Here is a 20,320-nt window from a genome sequence, read left to right as displayed (position 1 = left end):
AATTTCACTTCTCCACCAGGGACTATCCCCAGAGTCTCTTCTGGGCACTTCTGCTTGGTTTACACAGCACTTACTGGCATGATGTGCCGTATTACCTTTGTTATAACTATTTCGTGTGCTACTGTCTCCCACTCTATGAGCTTCTAGTGAGTGACTTGTTCATTTCCATGTCCTTTTATACCTGCCATGCCTGGTACATAGTAGGCATTAGTACGCATTTGCCAAAGGAATCTCAAGTACTGCGTATGTCTTGGTGTGATCTTGCACATGTACACCCTAGCATGCTTCAATAGAATGGAATATTGGATGTCTGGGCTTAGTCTGTATTTCAGAGTCAGTTAGAGCATTATCTAGGGCTCTGTGATGGACACTCTGCTCTTAACCTCTCCCTTCTCTTCCCAGAGACTTCCGGTTGTGACTTTCAGAGACCACTCTCCCTTCAAGTGAGCGGAGGGCTTGACTCTAGAATTGTTTGCAAATCATAGTTGCTTTCAGAGCTTTTACCTGAGTTTATGTCATAGTATTAACTACAAAATCAAGAAACTGGTGACAGATTTTGGAATTGGGTTCTATGATTTGGAAGATGCCTTAACTTGGTGGGTTGGGTTTTACTTTTAAAACTTCAGAACAAAAACAGAGTTCAAAGAAGACATCCATTTCCTTACTGTCCAGAATTAACCATTGTTAAATGTTGACACACTTGTTCCTAGTCTCTCTTCTGTGTTTATACTTCTATTTTTCAGTGTATAAGCAATACATCCACACCCTTGTTCCTTCCACCTTCCTTGCCGGAGATGTATTTCTTCTCCTTTGCCCTTCCACCTCTTAAAGGGCCAGTTCTCATCCCACCTTTTTTCCCCTTTAACCTCATTTCTTTTTAAAATTTGAAAACTTACTAAAGTTATACATGAATACATGCTCATTTTTTTTAAGTAGCATGAAAAGAACCTTCCTTCTCTTGACTTTTTCCAATCCTATTCCTCTCTCAGAGTTAGGAATTTGCTTTGTATCTTTACAGACTTTTTGCTGGAAACAAATTTATATATAAACAATTAGTTTTTTGTATAAGATTGTTTTAAAAAGACACACTGGCATCATGCTTTGTGAAAAGGAATAGTACACCTGCCTGCTATTTTTGTTTTAGGGGCTTACCTACTGTTAATACTTTCTTACATGGTCTCCTATACTCGTGGGGGGTTGACCCATTGCTTCTCTGGAATGTAATAAAAAAAACACTTTCTTGCATGTATTAATAAATACATACATTCTTTGAAACATGTAATCTTGCAATATGTGGCATATATCATACAGTATCTTTTTTTTTTTTTTTTTTTTGAGACAGAGTCTCACTCTGTTGCCCAGGCTAGAGTGCCGTGGCGTCAGCCTAGCTCACAGCAACCTCAAACTCCTGGGCTCAAGTAATCCTTCTGCCTCAGCCTCCTGAGTAGCTGGGACTACAGGCATGCGCCACCATGCCGGGCTAATTTTTTCTATATATATTTTTAGTTGTCCAGCTAATTTCTTTCTATTTTTTAGTAGAGACAGGGTTTTGCTCTTGCTCAGGCTGGTCTCGAACTCCTGACCTTGAGCCATCCTCCCTCCCGCCTTGGCCTCCCAGAGTGGTAGGATTACAGGCGTGAGCTACCACATGCCCGGCCTCATATAGTGTCTTGAACATATTCCCATATTTGCATATACAGATGCCTTGTTTTTAATGAGTACATAATATTCTATTATGTGAATATATATGTATGTATATAATTTATTTAACCATTTCCTTACTGGTGAACTCTTTCATCTTTTCTGTTTGAAAATCTTTGATGCTTCTAGCTCACGTTAACCCCCTCTTGCTTTGAATTTAAATTATTCAAAACAGTAAACACTCATAGAATGCCTCCTCCCTTCCTGGCACTGTGAGGGCAGTGGGGCCGCAAAATGCTCGGTGCACAGCCCCTACCCCTCCCTTTAAGTTATCACAGTCTTACAGGAAGACACATTCACAGAGAACTTAGAACATGACATGTGTTGGAATGGATATATATGCCTTAGCATATATGCTATTCACTCCACTTAGGGAAAGTAAAGAAGGAGAAATTGGAGTCAGATTTAAAGGAGGAGTAAGAGATCTCCTAGTGGCAAGGAAGAGAAGGTCATTCTTGCAGGGAGAGTAACAAGAACAAAATAGGTTGGCAGGAAAGGGAATGTGAAGTACAAAAATGGCCAGTAGCTCAGTATAAGGGAGAATGTTGGGCGACGAGGGTGGGGGGGTAGTGGCTAGAGTTGTATTGTTTGCTTAGCATATGGTCCTAGGAAACATTCAACAGATGAATAGAATCTGCCCAGTGGGACTCCAAACCCATTTGAGGTTGTCCTCTCAGTGCCCTGCAGGGTGCACACATTGTTGTCAGCACAGGGGGCCCTTTCTTGAATTAGTCTGACCTTTTAAAAAAATCTGTCCATTCTTGCACTCCTAACCATGCCGTGTCCTCTTTTTCCAGAGTTTAGTCACATCAAGAAATAGAACAGATTCAGCCATGGCCCCAAGGAAGAGAGGTGGACGGGGTATTTCATTCATCTTTTGCTGTTTCCGAAACAATGATCACCCAGAAATCACGTATCGGCTTCGAAACGATAGCAACTTTGCGCTTCAGACCATGGAACCAGCATTGCCCATGCCCCCTGTGGAGGAGCTGGACGTCATGTTCAGTGAACTGGTGGTGAGTCCCCAGTTTCTATCCCGGCATTGGTGGGGAGCCAGGGACGGAGAAGAGGAGGGGATGTGGATGGGTTTGTTTGGTTTGCCTGGACTTTTTATTTTTAATGAAAACGGCCCCCATCCATCCTTTGTGCCCGCACCCTTTCTGCCAGCCTGGAACCTGTGGAAGAGGAGTTAGAAGAGAGTAGCATTACTCATCCAAGTGCTTTGCTGTGCTTTAAGTAGGTAGAGGGATTTAGACATTTAGTTCTTCAAATATGTGGCAGTACTGCCTCCTAAGTTGCCCTTCCTAATTTGCCCCACCCCAACCTGAGTCTATGCATGCATGCATAAATAATTCCTTGGTCTGCTTCACACCTTCTGGGATTCCCTAATGCTCCCCTACTCCTACACCCAACGTATAGTATTAATGTCTTTTTAAAACTTAGTCATACTTCCCATCCTGTCCTTGATCCTTTGGTGAGAGACATTATTACTTAAGTACAGTATCATTATTTAGCCTAATGATAGGATTAGAATAATAATTGTTGTGGGAATCTTTTTATAGGTACTATCATATTTTAGAATTCACTGTACTGAAATGAGGGATGTATCTAGTGTAGGACCCATTCATCTAGAGATGTAAGTTCACCCTTCAATTTAGCTTTTCAAGCATCTTTGAAGTGATATTTCTTGCCATCCTATGTTTCAGAGCATTTTATGACATAGTTCAAAGGGCACTGGCACAGAAATTAGGATGACCTTGGTTCAAATTACCGCTCTGACTTTATCTGCATAAGTATGGAAAAATCATGTTATTTTTCTGAGCCTGTTTTCTGGAAAATGGAGAAAAAGAATAATACCTCCTCCTAGGTTTGTTGTGATGTTTAAATGAGAACAGTGCACAGTGGGAGTGGTCCAGTGCCTGGCCTTTAAAGGTGCTTAATAAATGTTACATGAGTGCTATATGCTCCCTTGATCTCCACTGGCAGTTTGTCACGGAGTTAGTTCTAATCAGAGCATTTATATTGGTCAACATATAGTAGAGAGTGCTATCGTTTTGCATGATTTTAGGTCAAGAGAGTAATGTAGGCTGTGTCACTGCCCTCCAGGGGTAATATCCAAACTAACTGTGTCACTCCAACTCTTATAGACCAGAATTTATTTATAAAGGAGAAAGATGAGCCAATTATATTAAGCTGATGTCTACATACTGGTCTCCTGAGTGGAGTGATGGTCTATTACCAACCAGAGTTGGTTGGGAAAAAGAGATGACTCTTGGCCGGGCGCAGTGGCTCACGCCTGTAATCCTAGCACTCTGGGAGGCCGAGGCGGGCGGATTGTTTGAACTCAGGAGTTCGAGACCAGCCTGAGCAAGAGTGAGACCCCATCTCTACTAAAAATAGAAGGAAATTATTTGGACAACTAAAAATATATATAGAAAAAATTAGCCGGGCATGGTGGCGCATGCCTGTATGTAGTCCCAGCTACTCGGGAGGCTGAGGCAGAAGGATTGCCTGAGCCCAGGAGTTTGAGGTTGCTGTGAGCTAGGCTGACGCCACGGCACTCACTCTAGCCCAGGCAACAGAGTGAGACTCTGTCTCAAAAAAAAAAAAGAGATGACTCTTGTTTATACTTTATGATGGTGAATATTTTCAGTGTTTAAGGAATCTTTCCCCTCTCTCATCTCCACTGCATGAAGAACTCAGTTCTAGGTGTTAAAGAGGAGATTCAAAACAGAAAGCTGAACCTGTCCCCAAAGATCTGACAGTTCAGTATCAAAAGGGGATTCATAATGAAGAAGGAATAAGGCCACCAAAGGAATAGGCACAAAACACCGGTGCATGCACTGTGTGTGTACCTGTCACAGGGTGTAGCACAGGGTGATGAGGACGATGTTTAGGGAAGACTTGCTGGAGGACATGAGCTGTCACCAGGAAGTGAAGGTGAGAAATGGGGGGATCTCAGTTATGGCCATTTCAGTCATCTTAAGCTAGTTTATGCTTTGATAGCAAAACCTCAGTGGCTGTAACAGCAGAGCTTATGCTTGTTAGTGCTGTGAGTCCACTGTGGTTCTGCTTGTCCCCATCTTCTGTCCAGTACCCAGGCCTGGTGGAAGAAGAAAGACAGCCCTGGTGAGCTGCTCAGGGCTCCAAGCTTATGCTTGGAAGTAACACAGCTCACTTGTGCCCACACTGCATTGGCCAGTGCAGATCACATGGCCACACTTGGGTCGACAGGGTGAGGCAGTGTCACCCTTTGGTAGGGACTGGCACCACAAACCACATGGCCAAGCCTGAGGTCACTGGGGTGGGAAGTGGGCACACTGTTCTTTTCCAGGGAGGGGCAGTGAATCATCTACCATGATGGCAGTCAAGAAGGGCAATAATGATGCATTTACGGGCTGGGTTGTATTTCCCACTTAAATTAAAGTGTGTTAAAACTGAAAGGCAACCCAGGGAGATAGGTGTTGCTGATAACTGAAGACCTCCTGGGTGGGAGTGGAGCTGTGGGCAGAGCATTCCACGTCCGCAGTCCTTTCAGTGACATTCTGTCAGCCTTCCAAAATGGGACCTGAGCAGGAGCCTGTGCAGTGGCAGCTCCGTGTACGTCTTGAAGACAGCTCATTGTTCTGTATTCATAAGGGAGAAAATTCTACTCTCTGCTTTATTGATGTCTCTATTCTGTGTGAAAATTGCCTACAGCTGTTAGTTGTTAACAAGCCAATGCCAAACCAGAACTTTAAGCTGAAACCATTGGAAAACAAATTATCTTGAGGTTTGTATCTGTCCTGGTGAGTGACGGATGGCTTTTTGTCTACTCTTGACTTCAGGGACTTAGACCACAGATCCATGCAATTGCCAGGGGTGGAGCGAGAGGTGGGCTCCAAGCCACTGGAAGCCTCTGCCCTGGGTTCTCTGGAGTAGTTGCAGAAGCAGTTCTGACTCTGCCTACATACAGGAGAGGGGGAGGCCACATGTGCTGGCGGACAGTACCTGGGCTCTGGAGTCGGGCAGCTCTCCCAGGTGCCAGATTTGTAGATAAGGAAACTGCCTTTAAGGTGGTTTCTGTTTGAATTTGAGTCTTTTTCCTTGCCTACATAATGGGGGTAATGCCATCTCTGTGATAGGGTTGGTGTGGAGATTAAAGAAGATAACTTCTTTAAAAAGGCTGGTACCTAATTAATAAGTGCTTCACACTCCAAATTCTAGTTCAATGAGAGGGATGGGAGATAATTTGAGTGTTTGGACTAAACACTCTAAGAAAATATCTTGGGTTTTTCCTTTTCTTGAAAGCTAATCTGCCTGCTGTGAGCAAGCCAATGTGGGCCCTAGCTTGCGGGCCATCTTACCTCTGTATCTGTCGGAAAGCATCTCATCAGAGCTGGTTGCTGTTAAGCTAAGTTTCCTTTGCTTGGTCCGATGAGTCACTCATTTGACATTTCTGAGAGTGATACCAAATAGGTTTCCTTCAGAATTGCTACCGCATCTCATAAATAAAGCAAGCCTCTGTAGGAGGTCAGCCGTGTGAGTCTGTAAAGAAGGTGGGCAGCAGGGAGCACCCCATTCGTTAGCAGCCTCCCTGCTACAGGCTGGGGAATCAGAATTATTCCAATTTCAGGATGTTACGGTTTCTGGAGGTCCCAGTCTCACATTCTGCCTAACTTTTTTTTTTTTTTTTAAATAATAGCTTTATTGAGACATAATTCACATACTTTATAATTCACCTATTTAAAGTGTGCAATTGTGTGGCTTTTAGTGTATTCACAGAATTATGTAACCATCACCAAAATTAATTTTAGCAACCCCATAAAAAGCAACTCCCATTCCCAGCTTTATTGAGATATAATTCATGTAGTACATAATTCATCTGTTTAAAGTATGCAGTTTGATGGCTTTTAATGTATTCATAGACTCGTGCAACCATCATCAAAATCAATTTTAGCAGGCCCCCTAAAAAGCAACCTCCAAACCTATTAACTCTCCCTCCACATTCATCTCCAGCCCCACCACCCAATGGCAACCACTAATCTACCTTCTGTCTCTGAGAATCTGCCTGCTCTGGACAGTTCATGTAAATGGAGTCATGCAATATATGGTCCTTTGTGACTGGCTTCTTTCGCTTAGCATAATGTTTTCAAGGTTCATCCATTATAGCCTGTACCAGTACTCATTTCTTTTTATAGCTGAATAACATTCTATTGTATGGATGTACCACATTTTGTTTATCTGTTCGTCATTGATGGACATTTGGATTGTTGCTGGTTTTTGGCTACTATGAATAATGCTACTATAAATATCCATATACAAGTTTTTAAATGGAAACATATTTTCAGTTCTCTTGGAAGTGGAAAAATATACCTAGGGGTGGAATTGCTGGGTCGTATGGTAACATCATGTTTAATTTTTGAGGGAGTGACAGACTGTTTCAAAGTGGCTGTACCATTTTACATCCATATTTTACAGGAATATATGAAAGTTCTAGTTTTCCCACATTTTTAAGAGCCAATGCTTGATAGGTATTATTTGTACCCTACCAATTGCTTAACTAGCTGCTTTTAAAGCTGTTCTATAGCCCCTCAGGGACTGAGGACATATAACTTGGGAATTGTGTGTATGTTTGTGGGGGGTGGTGTGGGGAGTATGTATGAGTTATCAAATAGAAATAAAGTGTCGTTGCTAACAATTTTTTTCTCTTTTTAAATTTTTTGGGTTTTTCCATTCCTCCATTCTTGAAATAAACTGTACTAATAATTTTTAAATTATTCAAGATGTTTACAAATGTTAGGAGTCTGTTTAATCTCTGCTGACCATATATCTTATGCTTGTTGATCATCAATTCTTTTTCCCTGTGTTCTCTTCCTGTCACTCCTCCTCCCCTCTCCATGTCTTCCTCTTTGCCCTCTGCCTCGCTCAAAATAAAGAACATAACTAATCTGAGGCTTTGTGCTGGTCTCTTATAATAATGTTCAGCTATATTCGTTTCTTTTCTACAGGATTTTTTTTTTAAAGAGATGAGGCCTCACTCTATTGCCCAGGCTAGAGTGCAGTGGTGCAATCATAGCTCACCATAATCATGAACTCCTGGGCTGAAGCAATCCTCCTGCCTCAGCCTCTCCAGTAGCTAGGACTACAGGTGCCTGCCACCACACCTGGTGATTGATTGATGGGGTGTCACTGTGTTGCCAAGGCTGGTCTCAAACTCCTGGCCTCAAGTGATCCTCCCACTTCGGCCTCCCAAAGTGCTGGGATTACAAGTGTAAGCCACTGCACCCAGCATCTACAGGCTTTTAAAGGTTCTTAGATTATCTCATCCAACCTATTTGAAGAATCCTAAGCATGACAATGCTATAAATTGTCCTTGTTCAAATAACTTTTTCCATCTCAGTACTAGCAATAGGAGATTTCCTTTGAGATAAACAGAAGAATGTATCGTTAATTGACTGATAGATCATTCTGATGTGTGTGTATTAAGGGCGCACACTGTCTATGCCAGATCCTGAGGTGACTGGTAAGCAAAAGAGACACGGTCCTTGACATTGTGGAGCCGAAGGTGTAGCAGAGAATGACAGGTGACTAAATGTGCAGTCTCACCAAATGTCACCGAGTGCTGTGAGAGGGCTGCTCAAGCAGTACATTTTGTTGGGGGAAGAACCTTTATTCCCCTTTCTCATGAGGAGGGAGTTTTTATTGGAATAACATTTCCAGCCTCTCTTCCAGCTCCTTACTTCTCTTTGAAGCATGCACAGGTCAGTCCCTCTCCCTTTCAGAAAACATACGTTCTGTGACCCTTGGTGCTATATACTGCAGAGGCACCAGCCTCCCTGGGAGCTCTGAGTTGTGCAGCTGTCCCTGTGACTGGTGGGCACGTGTGTGCATAATTCAGAATTACATCTCAGCAGACCCACTTGTCTATAGAAGAAGGTTGGGTTCTCCAGTGCACCTTTAATGAGTAAAAAGGAGAGTATTTTGGTTTCCATTTGCTTGATTCCTTACTTTAGGTCTCAGTTAATTCCCAGCTTGCTAGGAAAGGAGGGTGCTGTTCACTGACAGCTACCTCCACAGGTACCCAACCTAGTGTGAAGGATCTTGGCAGGCTTCCTGGGGGAAGTGACACTTAATGTGAGAAATGAAAAACAAGAAGAAATTATTCTGGCTAAGAGGAAAGAAAAGCGTATTACAGACATTGAGAACAGCATGTGTAAATGCTGGGAGGTGAGAGAAAGCGTGGAAGGCTCTAGGAACCAAAAGAAGTTCAGTTTATATGAAGCATAAAAACAGAAAGCTGGGAGGGTTGGGGATTCTGAGAGGCGAGCCTGGAAAAGGTGTGTTGGGGGGTGGTTGTATTGTTGATTTAAATATATGTCTCAAATGCTTCCTTGAACCCGAGGAAAGTACCTCTGTTTCCTTACAGGTTCTCTCAGTGAACCAAATATACCAAAGTACATCAAAATATTTTGCTATCTGGTTTCAATTACAAAAATAACCATTGCTCTATTCAGTCTTTGTGAGGTGTCGGTAAGTGTAGTGAATAGGTTTCATGTGTCCCTGGGTAGATTCTTGTCTTAATCCATTTTGTGTTGCTATAAAGGAATACCTGAGTCTGGGTAATTTCTACATAAAAAAAAAAAAGTTTATTTGACTCAAAATTCTGGTGGTTGGAAAGTTCAAGATTTGGGCCTCTGCATCTGGTGAGGGCCTCAGGCTGCTTCCACTCCTGGCAGAAGGCGAAGGGGAGCTGGTGTGTGCAGAGATAACAGTCAGAGCAGATTGAGAGCAAGATTGGAGCGAGAGCAGCAAGAGCAAGGAGGAGGTGCCAGATTCGTTATAACAACCAGCTCCAGGGAACTAATGCTGTGAGAACTCACTCATCCCTACCATCCCCGCTGCCCTCTAAGACATTAATCTATTCATGAGGGATCTTGCCCCCATGACGCAAACCCTCCCACCAGGCCCCACCTCCAACATTGGGGATCAAATTTCAGTATGAGGTTTGGGGGGATGCATATCACAACAATAGCAATTCTGAATATGTTTTGCTTTAGTCCAGTAGTTGAAGTGAGGTGCCTTCTTGTCATAAGAACATACCTCTGGCTACTTTAACTTTGAAATAGGAGAGAGAGAATGACTAGGAGCCCCCATGGAATAGACTCCTGCAGACCCCAAGGGCTGAGGGTTTCCTACAGAACATTTCCCTGCAACAGTGATATTGGAATTAGTATCCCCCTCACAGTTTCTCTATCACCCTCAGCTCTTTTGCCTTGTGAAATGTCAAAACATCCAAGTTCTTTTCCTGTGTGAGATTTTGGGTGAGAAATCCATGTTTAAAACAAGTCTGGTTATTAATTTTGAAGTGTATTGAGGTAAATCTCACCTCTTATAGCACATATATTATGTATTTGGAATCCATTTCATAGACTTTTTAGAGGAAAGCTTTCATTTCTAATGCAGCACATCACTGTGAATTTATAGCTAGTTGGCTACAATATGCAGTATGAACATAAGTTTTTCTGTGCCTGAAAGGTTTCCAGTTCCATTTTATACTATTTTCTGGTTAATCTACCTTCTTTCAAATCCAATTCTTAGTCTTCCATTTATTTGGCCAATGGATCTAATATTTTGCGATAATATAGAGTTCTGTGCCTTCCAGAGAATGTAAAATATTTTAAAGAAACTTGTTGAGAAATCCATTACTGATCACAAAGCCAGCATTTATACTACTGAGGATTGTCAAGGGAAATAAAAATCTCAGTGGGAAGATAGTGTTGGTAGATACTGTAGGATGATAAGATTTGTACCCTCAAAATATAATCATAAATAAATATAATTACTACAGGCCAATTTTATTAAGTACTGAAGACATTCTCAGGATTAGTAATTGGCATAGAATTTGAGAAATGAAGATGGTCGGAATGAGAGAATTTAGTTGATATATCAGCTTTAGAAGAATTCACAGTCAAGGTAAAGCTGTGCCAAATGAATTCACTTGGGAACCTACATCAGTAATCTCTTCATTTTTCAATATATTCTAAAGTCACTTTGGTATGAGAGGAACTACAGGCACCTAAGTTAGTCTTAAGAATCTACCAGTGTACAAATTTTATTCTTCTGCTAGCCATGGGAATTGTTATCCCTTTTCTCAGGCTGTTAATATAATTTCTCTTATTACTGGGGCTATGTTAAGCTCTTTTTAGTAATAAAATACTTCTCTTATCACTAGAATTGATGAAAAGTTTGAATACTTTTTTTTTTAATGCCTGTGACATAGAAAGCAAGTTTCAACACCTTTTATTTTTATAAACTTGCCTTTTACACTAAGACCATGACTAAGAATAGAAGGTTTCTTACAGGAGTTATTCAGTTCCGTGTTCCCAAGAAAGATTAAAAAATTGGGTAACAGAAACATTTAATTTTAAACTGTTTGAAGAAAAGAACACTGGTTTTAGGGCGTCATAGTTTTAATCTATTGTTTCTTAATTAGAGTGTAAAGGATTGCTCAGTAATTAAGCAGAGGAAATCAAACTGTATAACACCTAAAATATATATTTAGAATAGTCTCAAAATATTCAGTTGTCTGGAAGCCAAAAATTGGAACCTATTGAAGGAATTGATACTAAAATTGTTCTATTTCCATGAGGTTAAAAGTTGTTTTCATTTGACAAACCTGTCAAAGTCAAAAGAGAATATTTTGTTCAGCTAAAGGACACAATCAGTTGACAAGAGAGGAAAAAATGTATTGAGCAGATCTTCCCTTGAGACTGTGGTGTTTGTGGATAAATCAACTTGATGAGTTTATAGAAAAATGCTCAGAACAGTATGAAAATATGCAGTATATCACAAAAGGAAGTGGGGATGTAGGTACGGGCTTAAATATTGCAGTGCTAAAATTCCTATGGAGTAAATGCGAACTGCTGCCAAGATACAATCAATTTAAAGGTGACAGAAAATGATCTCAAATCCAGAATTTGGTAAACAAATTATTTTGGCCCTGAGAATGGCTGATGGTTTGTGGTATAGGCTGATGTTGATATAAGTGGTTTTGCTTGTATCTGTTGTACTTTTGAATAGTTTGCTTCTAAAAATCAAAGTAGAGTTGGCAGTAGATTTTTATCCCAGTAGACACTATACATTTCTTTGTACAGGTTGAGGTCCTGTCTGCTTAGGACAATAAAATGGCAAAAATCATTTCTTAAGTTTCCCTCTAGTCCTCTGATTCACTAAACACACTCCATAAAGCTTAGGTACAACCACAAAACCATTTTGTTCTGTCTGGTTCTAAATTTTTATTTTATCTCACCGAGATCATTCCAAATGTCCTTTTTGTGGTTAAATTTGGATTTTGACTTGATGTTAGATAGCTTATCAATCCAGTTATCATTTATTTCTGGATGCTTTTTAATATTAGATCAAGGGGGGCTCAAATGGAGGGGCATGGAGAGATGGAGGAAAGAACCATAAGAACTTAACTTTTGTTTTTAAATAGAAATACTGTACATCTCTGAATTAATGTAACTGAGAAAAGGGTTATGCATCCCCCTTGGTCCTGATGATTTTCATTAATATGAATCCTAAAGAGACCCTGAGTGGTATGTATCTACTTAGCTTTTGGCTGCAATTTAAAATCTAATTGTTTAACTTAGTCCTTATTCTATCACCATCTGCAAATTACACAAAGTATAGCATTCTGACTTGCTCACTCTCGCATGTCCCTGTATAAGTCAATATGGGTGTCAAAAGGCTGGGGGAACAATTTGATCTCTATAAGTAGTGTGGTTTAAGTAAGCTTTTAAGTGTAATTTTGAAAATGTGTTTCGTAATGGCTAGAAGGATCTGGTAGTTAGTACAAATAACTGTACATGAGACTATATCGTGATGCTCTGGGGATCGTCTAAACACCATCATTTGCTCTCACAAAACACATGTGACATCGCCTTTGGGTGGTAATTGCTCAATTCCATGGATGGTATATTTAAGTTCTAAACTGCCCTTGAATATTTTTACCCACTGTGTTTGGAATCCTCCCTACCCCAACCTGCAATTCCCAGAATTTCTCTGGAATTTCAAACAGTTTCTTGCTGCATATGTAGGAGCTCATTGACCAGCCACATCATTTAGTCATGATTTTCTGGCTCATTGATGCAGAAGCAGAATTTCTCTTTCTTGGGAAATGAGATTCCTACAAAACTGTAATATTTTTTCTCTTTTTCAGTTTTAAATGAATCTCTTGGAAACATCCTAATGCTGCTAGCTGTTTATTTGATTATACAGTGCAATACTGAAGAACCAAATTAAACCAAATGACTGAAAGCTCACTTAGAAAATATATATATGTATATGTATGAGTTGTTTTCAGGAAAGATGGGCATCCCTCTTGGATGTAGAGGGAAACTTCAGAAAGTCCTTTGCCATCTTTTCAACCATCAGATAGTTTGAGTTTATTCTCATATAAAGAGCTCATTATGTTAAATCCACTATGAATACGCAGCTTTGTGCCCTCAGAGAGCAGAATGGCTCAGGCATTATATCTGACGTTTTTACCCTCAGGATCCCCAGGGTCTAGAGCAGTGAGTGCTCCATCCAGAGTAGGTGCTCAGTAAATGTTTGTGGCCTGAATAAATGGATGGATAACTGATTACTGAAGGGTTAACATGTGAGATGCTCAGTAAGTATTTGAGTGACTGCATGCATGCATGCATGAGTTAATGACTGCTGAATCCTCTAGCAGTTGGGTTTTATTTTGAATTATTCTTGAAGTAGCAGCAATAGGTCTGGGCTGATCCCTGTGCTCTCCCTGTGCCCAACCCACCTGCTGACATTCTTTTTACTCTTCCTCCTCATGAGAATGTTAGTTACTATGGGAACACCAAAGTGGCTGGCATGTGTGGTAACAGATTGAAAAGATAAGAGTGATAATGTTTAAGAAATATTTTCTGTCCCTAAATGTCTCTGTACCATATATTATTACATGGTAAAATAAATAGTTCCAATGTGGGCAGAGATTCATTGTGCTAGATTGTCTTTTGACCCAATTAAAGCTTAAAAGTGGCAGATGAGCTGTCAGACAAGTCTCTTGAGAGTGTGGGAGGGACCTGGGTGGCAAGAGCAGCACTGGTGTCATTGAGGGAGGGGGCATGTGTGGAACTTGGCTTCACCGTTGCCCGTGGGGCCTGAGGGTGCCTTTCTCTCTGTCACTTTACAGCTGGTTCTGTGTCCCCAGAGACAAAGTCTCTCCATTCAATTAGGAAAACATTGTTTAGAAATTCTCTATTAAGCCTTGTCAACAGAAGTACTAGATTACAGATGTAAAAACTGGAAATTTGGGTGGATGGATGGATATTGGAAGATGATTCTAACATATGTTTAGAAGAAAGTTTATTTTAGGTTACCAGAAAACTGCTGGTGATGCAGACTAATTAAAGTTAAAGTCACTCTAATGAGTTTCTAGTCGAATAAGAAAAAAGCTGAATAAAAAGCCTATATGTTTAGCTGTAGACTTTGGCAAACTGAATATAGGCTGCATTGCCTGCTATTAAGGGAAAAAAAGGAAGTAGTATAAAATACTTAACCATTGGTAGTAAGAAACTAGAAATTATTTCTATTAGCTTTTGCTTGTGGGATTCTCACTTCTTATTTTTATGTATCGAATGAAAACATGTCTATCAGACACTGATTATATTACTGTGTAGGTGGTGGTGAATCATACTGTGGTATTTTGTGTAATGACTAAGAATGCTGGCAGAAATCTTACAGGCTGAAAACCTTCAAGGTTTGTTCTCGGTGTTTACACGTCCCTTTTAGGGTTCAAAGCTCTGTTGTTTTCCATTTCTATTCTTTGTGACTGGTTAGGAGCAGGTAATAATTCACTGAATGCAACTCTATTTAAACTGACAAAAATCTTATCTAACTTTCGGATTTCTGACCACCACCGTGATATTAAAATACTGTTCTCAGGGTCATTGTGGTTAAATTTTAAGATCTGTGTTGGCAATTCATGACTCCCAGATATGACGTTCATTTGCTGTGGTGGGGCTGGATGTTCATAAATGTAATGAATTATCACACCCTAATACATTTTCTTCATACATTTGTAAAACTGTAATTTGTTTTTGCTGCCACAGTGCCACCCTCCCACCCTGCGCCTTCATTGTCGATCGTTGTCTTCTTGGTGTCGTGCTCATCACCTTGTCTGTGACTTGAGGGCTGCTCCCCTGGCTCTCCCGGGGTGTGGCTTGTTTCTGGCTGCGTTGAGTTGCGGGATGGGAGGAGAGGGTTAGTCCAGAGAAGGAGCTGCTAGGGCAGGTTCCTTGAGATGAGCTGCAGGCTTCCAGCCTGCTGGGCTTGTGGGAAACCTCTCCTGGGTGGGGTTAGGATAGGTAAATTGGGCCTGTTTGCTGTGGGCAAACACCTAAGGTATCTAATTTGGAGGAAAAAAGCTAGACTTGTATGAGTAATATATGGTTGGAAATTCCGTGAGCTCTATGTATTGAGTCAGCTGGATGGTTACCTTGTCAAGGACCTTTAAAGAGCAAAACAAAAAACAAAACCCCCAAACACAAACACACACAAAATGGTGAGTTGATTGGCAGGGTAACATCAAGGGCCTGTCCTAGCTTCTCCCAATCCTCATTTTTCTTATTCTTCATCTGCCCCCCAGCATTATTTGTATGTCCTTCTACCTCTGTCTAAATGTGTATATGTGTACTGATGTAAAGAGTTAGCATAACTCATTAGAAACAGAAATCCTGAATTCCTTAGAGATTTCTCTTGTTAGCCAGAAACTAACTTGTTAGCTCATTGAAATCTATTGATTTGGTAGATTTTCAAATAATAAATGCTTTAAATATTGCTTTGGAGATTTTATAAATAATCCCATATTCAATTTAGCTAAAATTCATGAAATGAGTTTTTTGTTCCAAAGTGTTAGTCTCTCAACTCATTCAAGACCCTTATTGTATATTATTCCAAAATTCCTTTCCTTGCTTTATCTAGCAAATCAGTCTATTTCCTTAGATTGATTTGTACTGTGCCAATTGTTTTCTGATTTAGGTAGACTTCTCTATAGAACTGCCTGCTTACTCTGCAGTAGAACTGCTGCGATTTCTTTGTACAGAATCTTTTAGAAGTGGGTCTTAGTAATACTCTTTGTCAGGGATGAAGCCTAGAACTTCAGTTCCCACAGCTGGGCTTCCCTCAGCATTCCTTCCTCCTTAGTAAAAAAATAAGTAATACATTTTCTCCAAGATATCATAAATATATAAAATATATATTTTAGAAATATATAAAAGTATAATTAATAGCTTCTCCAAAAGGAAAAGCCTTTAGAGTTTTGTCTGTTGGTTTTAGCTTTTAAGAAACTTAAACTTTCTATGAAGAGGGATGATACTTTGTGCAAAGGTTTCTCCTTTTACCACTTGTTAAATCATTCTCCTTTAATTGACTTTTAAAACGTTACCCAAGATAGGATAATATGAAAAAAAATTCTGTGGCCAATGAAAGGAATTAGGCCACCCAAGTCTAAGATGTATTGAGATCCAGACTCAACCAGGGTGCTTCCTGGGGTTTGACTAATTACATTTGTTTGTTAATCTTAGTAGGAAACTTGGCTGTTAACTAATAGAAGAGCCAGTACAGTAGTCCCCTCTTATTGGTGGGGAATATGTTCTAAAACCCCCAGTGGATGCCGGAAACCTCAGATAATACCCAACCAAATACAGACCATAGTATATATACTATGTTTTTTCCTATACATACATACCTATGATAAAGTGTGATCTATAAATTAGAAACAGTAAGGGATTAACAACAATAATTAATAATGAAATGGAACAATTACAGCAATATACTATAATAAAAGTTATGTGAATGTGATCATTCTCTTTCTTTCTCAGAATATTTTATTGCACTGTATTCACCCTTCTTGCGATGGTGTGAGATGATAAAATGCCTAAGTGAGACGAAGTCAGGTGAATGACCTAGGCAATGTGACAGCATTAGGCTCCTTGTGATGCATCCTCAGAAGGATGGTCATCTGCTTTGGGTGATCCTGGGTCACTGAGCCACGAGGACATCGATGGCTGGATGTCAGGAGCTGGTGATTTCGATGAACCGACTGGTGGATAGAGTATATAGTGTGGATATGCTGGACAAAGGGATGATTCATGTCCTGGGTAGGACGAATGAGATTTCATCGTGGGGAAAGTGCGCATTAAAACTATGTTGAGATAGCTCTTCACATAAACTACGATAGCTAAAATTAGAAAGACATAGCACCGAATGTTGATGAGAATGTGGAGTAACTGGAACCTGCCATATATTGCTGATGGCAGTGTAAAATGGTACCACCAGTTTCTAAAGTGTGAAGTGCTACAAACACTTCAGTGTGTACCTTTGCCAAACTCAAATTTTTGGGGTACTAAAGATCTGTACATTTCACTGTATGTACATTTTTTCTTGAAAAAAGAATAGGTTTTAGTCTTTAAAATCCATTGATTATCACTATATCCTATAGTATCCCTTCCTCCCTCTCTCCCTCCCTCCCTCCTGGCTTTCCCTCCTCCCTAATTTTCTCCCACCTTTTTGTTTTTATTTTGGGCTTTCCTACTATGTCAGATTGTTTTAGGGACTGGCAACTAATGCAAAGATGAATGCAACAAGTTAAGTTCTTGTCCTCTGGGAATGAGTCCACAGTGGGACTCAAACATGCCAGTAACATAGCTGTAACAATGTGAAACATGCCATAAAGCACAGAGGAGCTGCCCATCCCAGGAAAGTAAGGATAGGCTATCTCTAGGGAATAGTTGATGCCTTGTAAAAGCTTGGATACATAGGATTGCTCCTCAGACATGGAGGGAAGGGCTGTTTGGAAAAGAGGAATAGCATGTGCAAAGTTCCAGAAGTTGGCAACTTGCGATCAGAAATGCTAGGAGCTATCACTGTTGGAGGAAGGGCGGTGGGGCGGGGGCAGGTCAGTGAAAGCCATGTCATGAGGAGCCTTTACCTGCAGAGGAATTTGGACTTTATCTTGAAAAGAAAGGGAAATGCTAAAGCCTTCTATCATCTTGTCTTCCTAGCTAGATTATAAATTCCTTGAAATCAGGGTCTGTTATTCATCTTTGTATTCTTTACAATGTCTGGCCCTGGTCCTGGAATGGGTAGGACAGCAAGTAAGTGTTGATTGATCTCTTAAGGCTGTGATAGTCTCTTAGAGTCTTGCATGCTCAATTCAGCATATTATTGCAATAGAATGAGTCAGAGCAGAGACACTTTTGGAATGGAGGGGTGGGGGTCTTCTTACACTCCGGGCATTGTGCCTAGGAGGCACTCCCAGTTATTACCTAATTCAACCTATGTCATTCTCCTCACTCAGGATCCACCAGTGACCTTTGATTACTCTTAGGATAAAGAACAAAGTTCACAGTGGCTGTCAAGGCTGCTGATCACTGTCTGCAGTGCTTTCGACCTGTTTCTTTCCTATGTATCTCAAGGGCTCCTTTACTCTCTGGGAAAACCTTCACTGTCCCCCCACTTTCCAAACAACAAGTGGGCTCTCAAAACTCAGCTTAATGTGTGATCATCCCTGGGTTAGTGTGATTATTAGATTTCCCTTCTGCTGGCACGAGGATATGAGCCCTGTGATACCTCTTTGTCCCCTGCACCTATCAGAATGCCTAGCATTTAGTAGACACTGGAAAAAAATTTTTTTGGTTGCATGAATGAATCCTGGAGGTAACTGTAAGGAGTATATTATTACTTTGTCTTCAGATGAAGAAATTAAAATTCAGAGTAACCTCTTATCCAAGATTACATAACCCATAAAGGCCAGACCTGGAACTCAGGGATGTCTGATAACAAAATCCCACTCTTTCTGCTAACAGACACTTGGTTGCATTTTCATGTTTCCATCAGTTCCATGATTCTCCTACCTGTTGATCTATTAACAGAATGAACAGGGTAGTGGTTAAGAACATAGGCTCTGTAATCACACAGTCTGAACTGAAGTCCCTCCTCCATTATTTATTAGCTTTGTTGCCTTTAGCAAGCTACTAACCTCTTTATGACTTACTTTCCTGAAAAATGGGATATTACCCACTTTATAAGACTGATGTGAGGATACATTAATCCACATAAATGACTACTATTAAGTACATGAACATGTTCAATAACTGTTAGCTGTTACTGTTATCAGTATCCATTTATTTCTTTCCATATTTTTATTGTAATCCGAAGACCCTATAGCACTTTTTAAATTTTTTTGCTCTATAAAAATTCTCTTCTTGCATGAAGTCACCTGCCCCTAAGTCCTAGTTCATCTGTGTTCTCTCAATTCAAAATTGGTCCATTTCCACATCTCAAAAGAAGTTATCTACCTCCAACAGCAAAACATAGTAATATTATTACCATTTGCTGTGAATTTCTAGGTTTTAGGATTTACGCTTTTCTTCATATGTCTGCTCAGTTAGCAAAAACTGTGCTGTGGTGTAATAAAGGATGCACTATTAATTGTGCTATTCTTTCTCACACAAATCTAAAACCTTTTCCGAAAACTAAGCAACATATTATTGAGCTGGTTGAATAACTGACCTGACTGTGGAGAAGTGATTTATGTCACCATTATTTTCTCCATTTATCAATAGGTGAGAGCAGGTGTGAATAACAGGAAATTAAAAAGGAAGAAAGGAAGAAAAATAATTGCTTCACATATACAGTAGCTGTATTGCAAAATTCTAACATTTTTAACATGTTTAATAGAATTTTCTGTAAAAATCCTTCATTTGTTCCCTGGTTGTTCATTGTGTTGAAATTCTTAATAGCTAGTTTCTTGTGATTAGGGTATAATGTTGTGTGTGTTTTAGTGACTTAACTATTTACCTTGCTCTTAAAAGAAAATAGCAACTGATTGTGTTTAAATGATGAAATAACAACAGCATAGTTACTACCCTTGTGCCAGGCATTGACTCAGGCTTAGTTGACGTTGCCAGTTCTCACAGCAGCTTTGCAAGAGAAATGATGTGCCCCTCCTGGAAGTGAGGAAGTAGAGGTTTAGTGAGATTAAGAACTTCCCCAGCTGAAGCTGGCATGGTGGCCTGTAATCCCAGCTTTTCAGGAGGCTGAGGCTGGAGGATTGCTGAAGCCCAGGAGTTCGGGACTGGAGTGAGTTATGATCATGCCTGTGAATAGCCGCTGCACTCCAGCCTAGGCAACAAAGAGAGACCCCGTTTCTCTAACAAAAGAATAAGAACTTCCCCAGGGAAGCTAGCATGTATTAGGTCGCAGCTAGGCCCTGGAGGTGTGGGTGGTAACAAGATAGGGTGTGAGGGGATAACTAGAACCAAGCCTGGCAAAGTAAGTTGAGGTTATAAATGGAAGACCTCAAAAGACAGGCTGAGGAAGGGATAATTAATTTTTAGGCAATGTGAAACCAATGAAATTTTTTGAACTGGGAACTCAAAACAGCACAGGGGCTCTATTTTTAAGGTACTGGCTCTAAAGAGTGGTTCCTACCAGGAGCATGAGCGACACCTGGGAACTTACTAGAAATGCAGATTCTTATACAACCGCTGGTCAGCTCAATCCTCAGTGGTGGCGATGGTTGATTTAAGGAGCCCTCCAGGTGATTCTGGTGCTT

The 20,320-nt window shown here is 40.4% G+C and overlaps 1 protein-coding gene across 1 annotated transcript in view; it reads left to right on the top strand.

Moving 5' to 3' along the window:
• DAAM1 (dishevelled associated activator of morphogenesis 1) overlaps positions 1 to 20,320 on the top strand; it is a 163,338-nt gene that overhangs the window by 62,980 nt on the left and 80,038 nt on the right. Inside the window, exon 2 of the mRNA XM_045566390.1 lies at positions 2,499 to 2,717. Within this exon, the coding sequence (XP_045422346.1) occupies positions 2,535 to 2,717 (183 nt within the window). The 5' untranslated portion in view covers positions 2,499 to 2,534. The remainder of the gene's footprint in view (positions 1 to 2,498; positions 2,718 to 20,320) is intronic.

This window comes from Lemur catta, chromosome 1, assembly GCF_020740605.2.
Source record: "Lemur catta isolate mLemCat1 chromosome 1, mLemCat1.pri, whole genome shotgun sequence".
In the NCBI taxonomy this organism is placed as follows: domain Eukaryota; kingdom Metazoa; phylum Chordata; class Mammalia; order Primates; family Lemuridae; genus Lemur; species Lemur catta.
The sequence above is the reverse complement of the archived record's forward strand: the minus strand, read 5'-3'. Positions and strand labels throughout refer to the sequence as shown.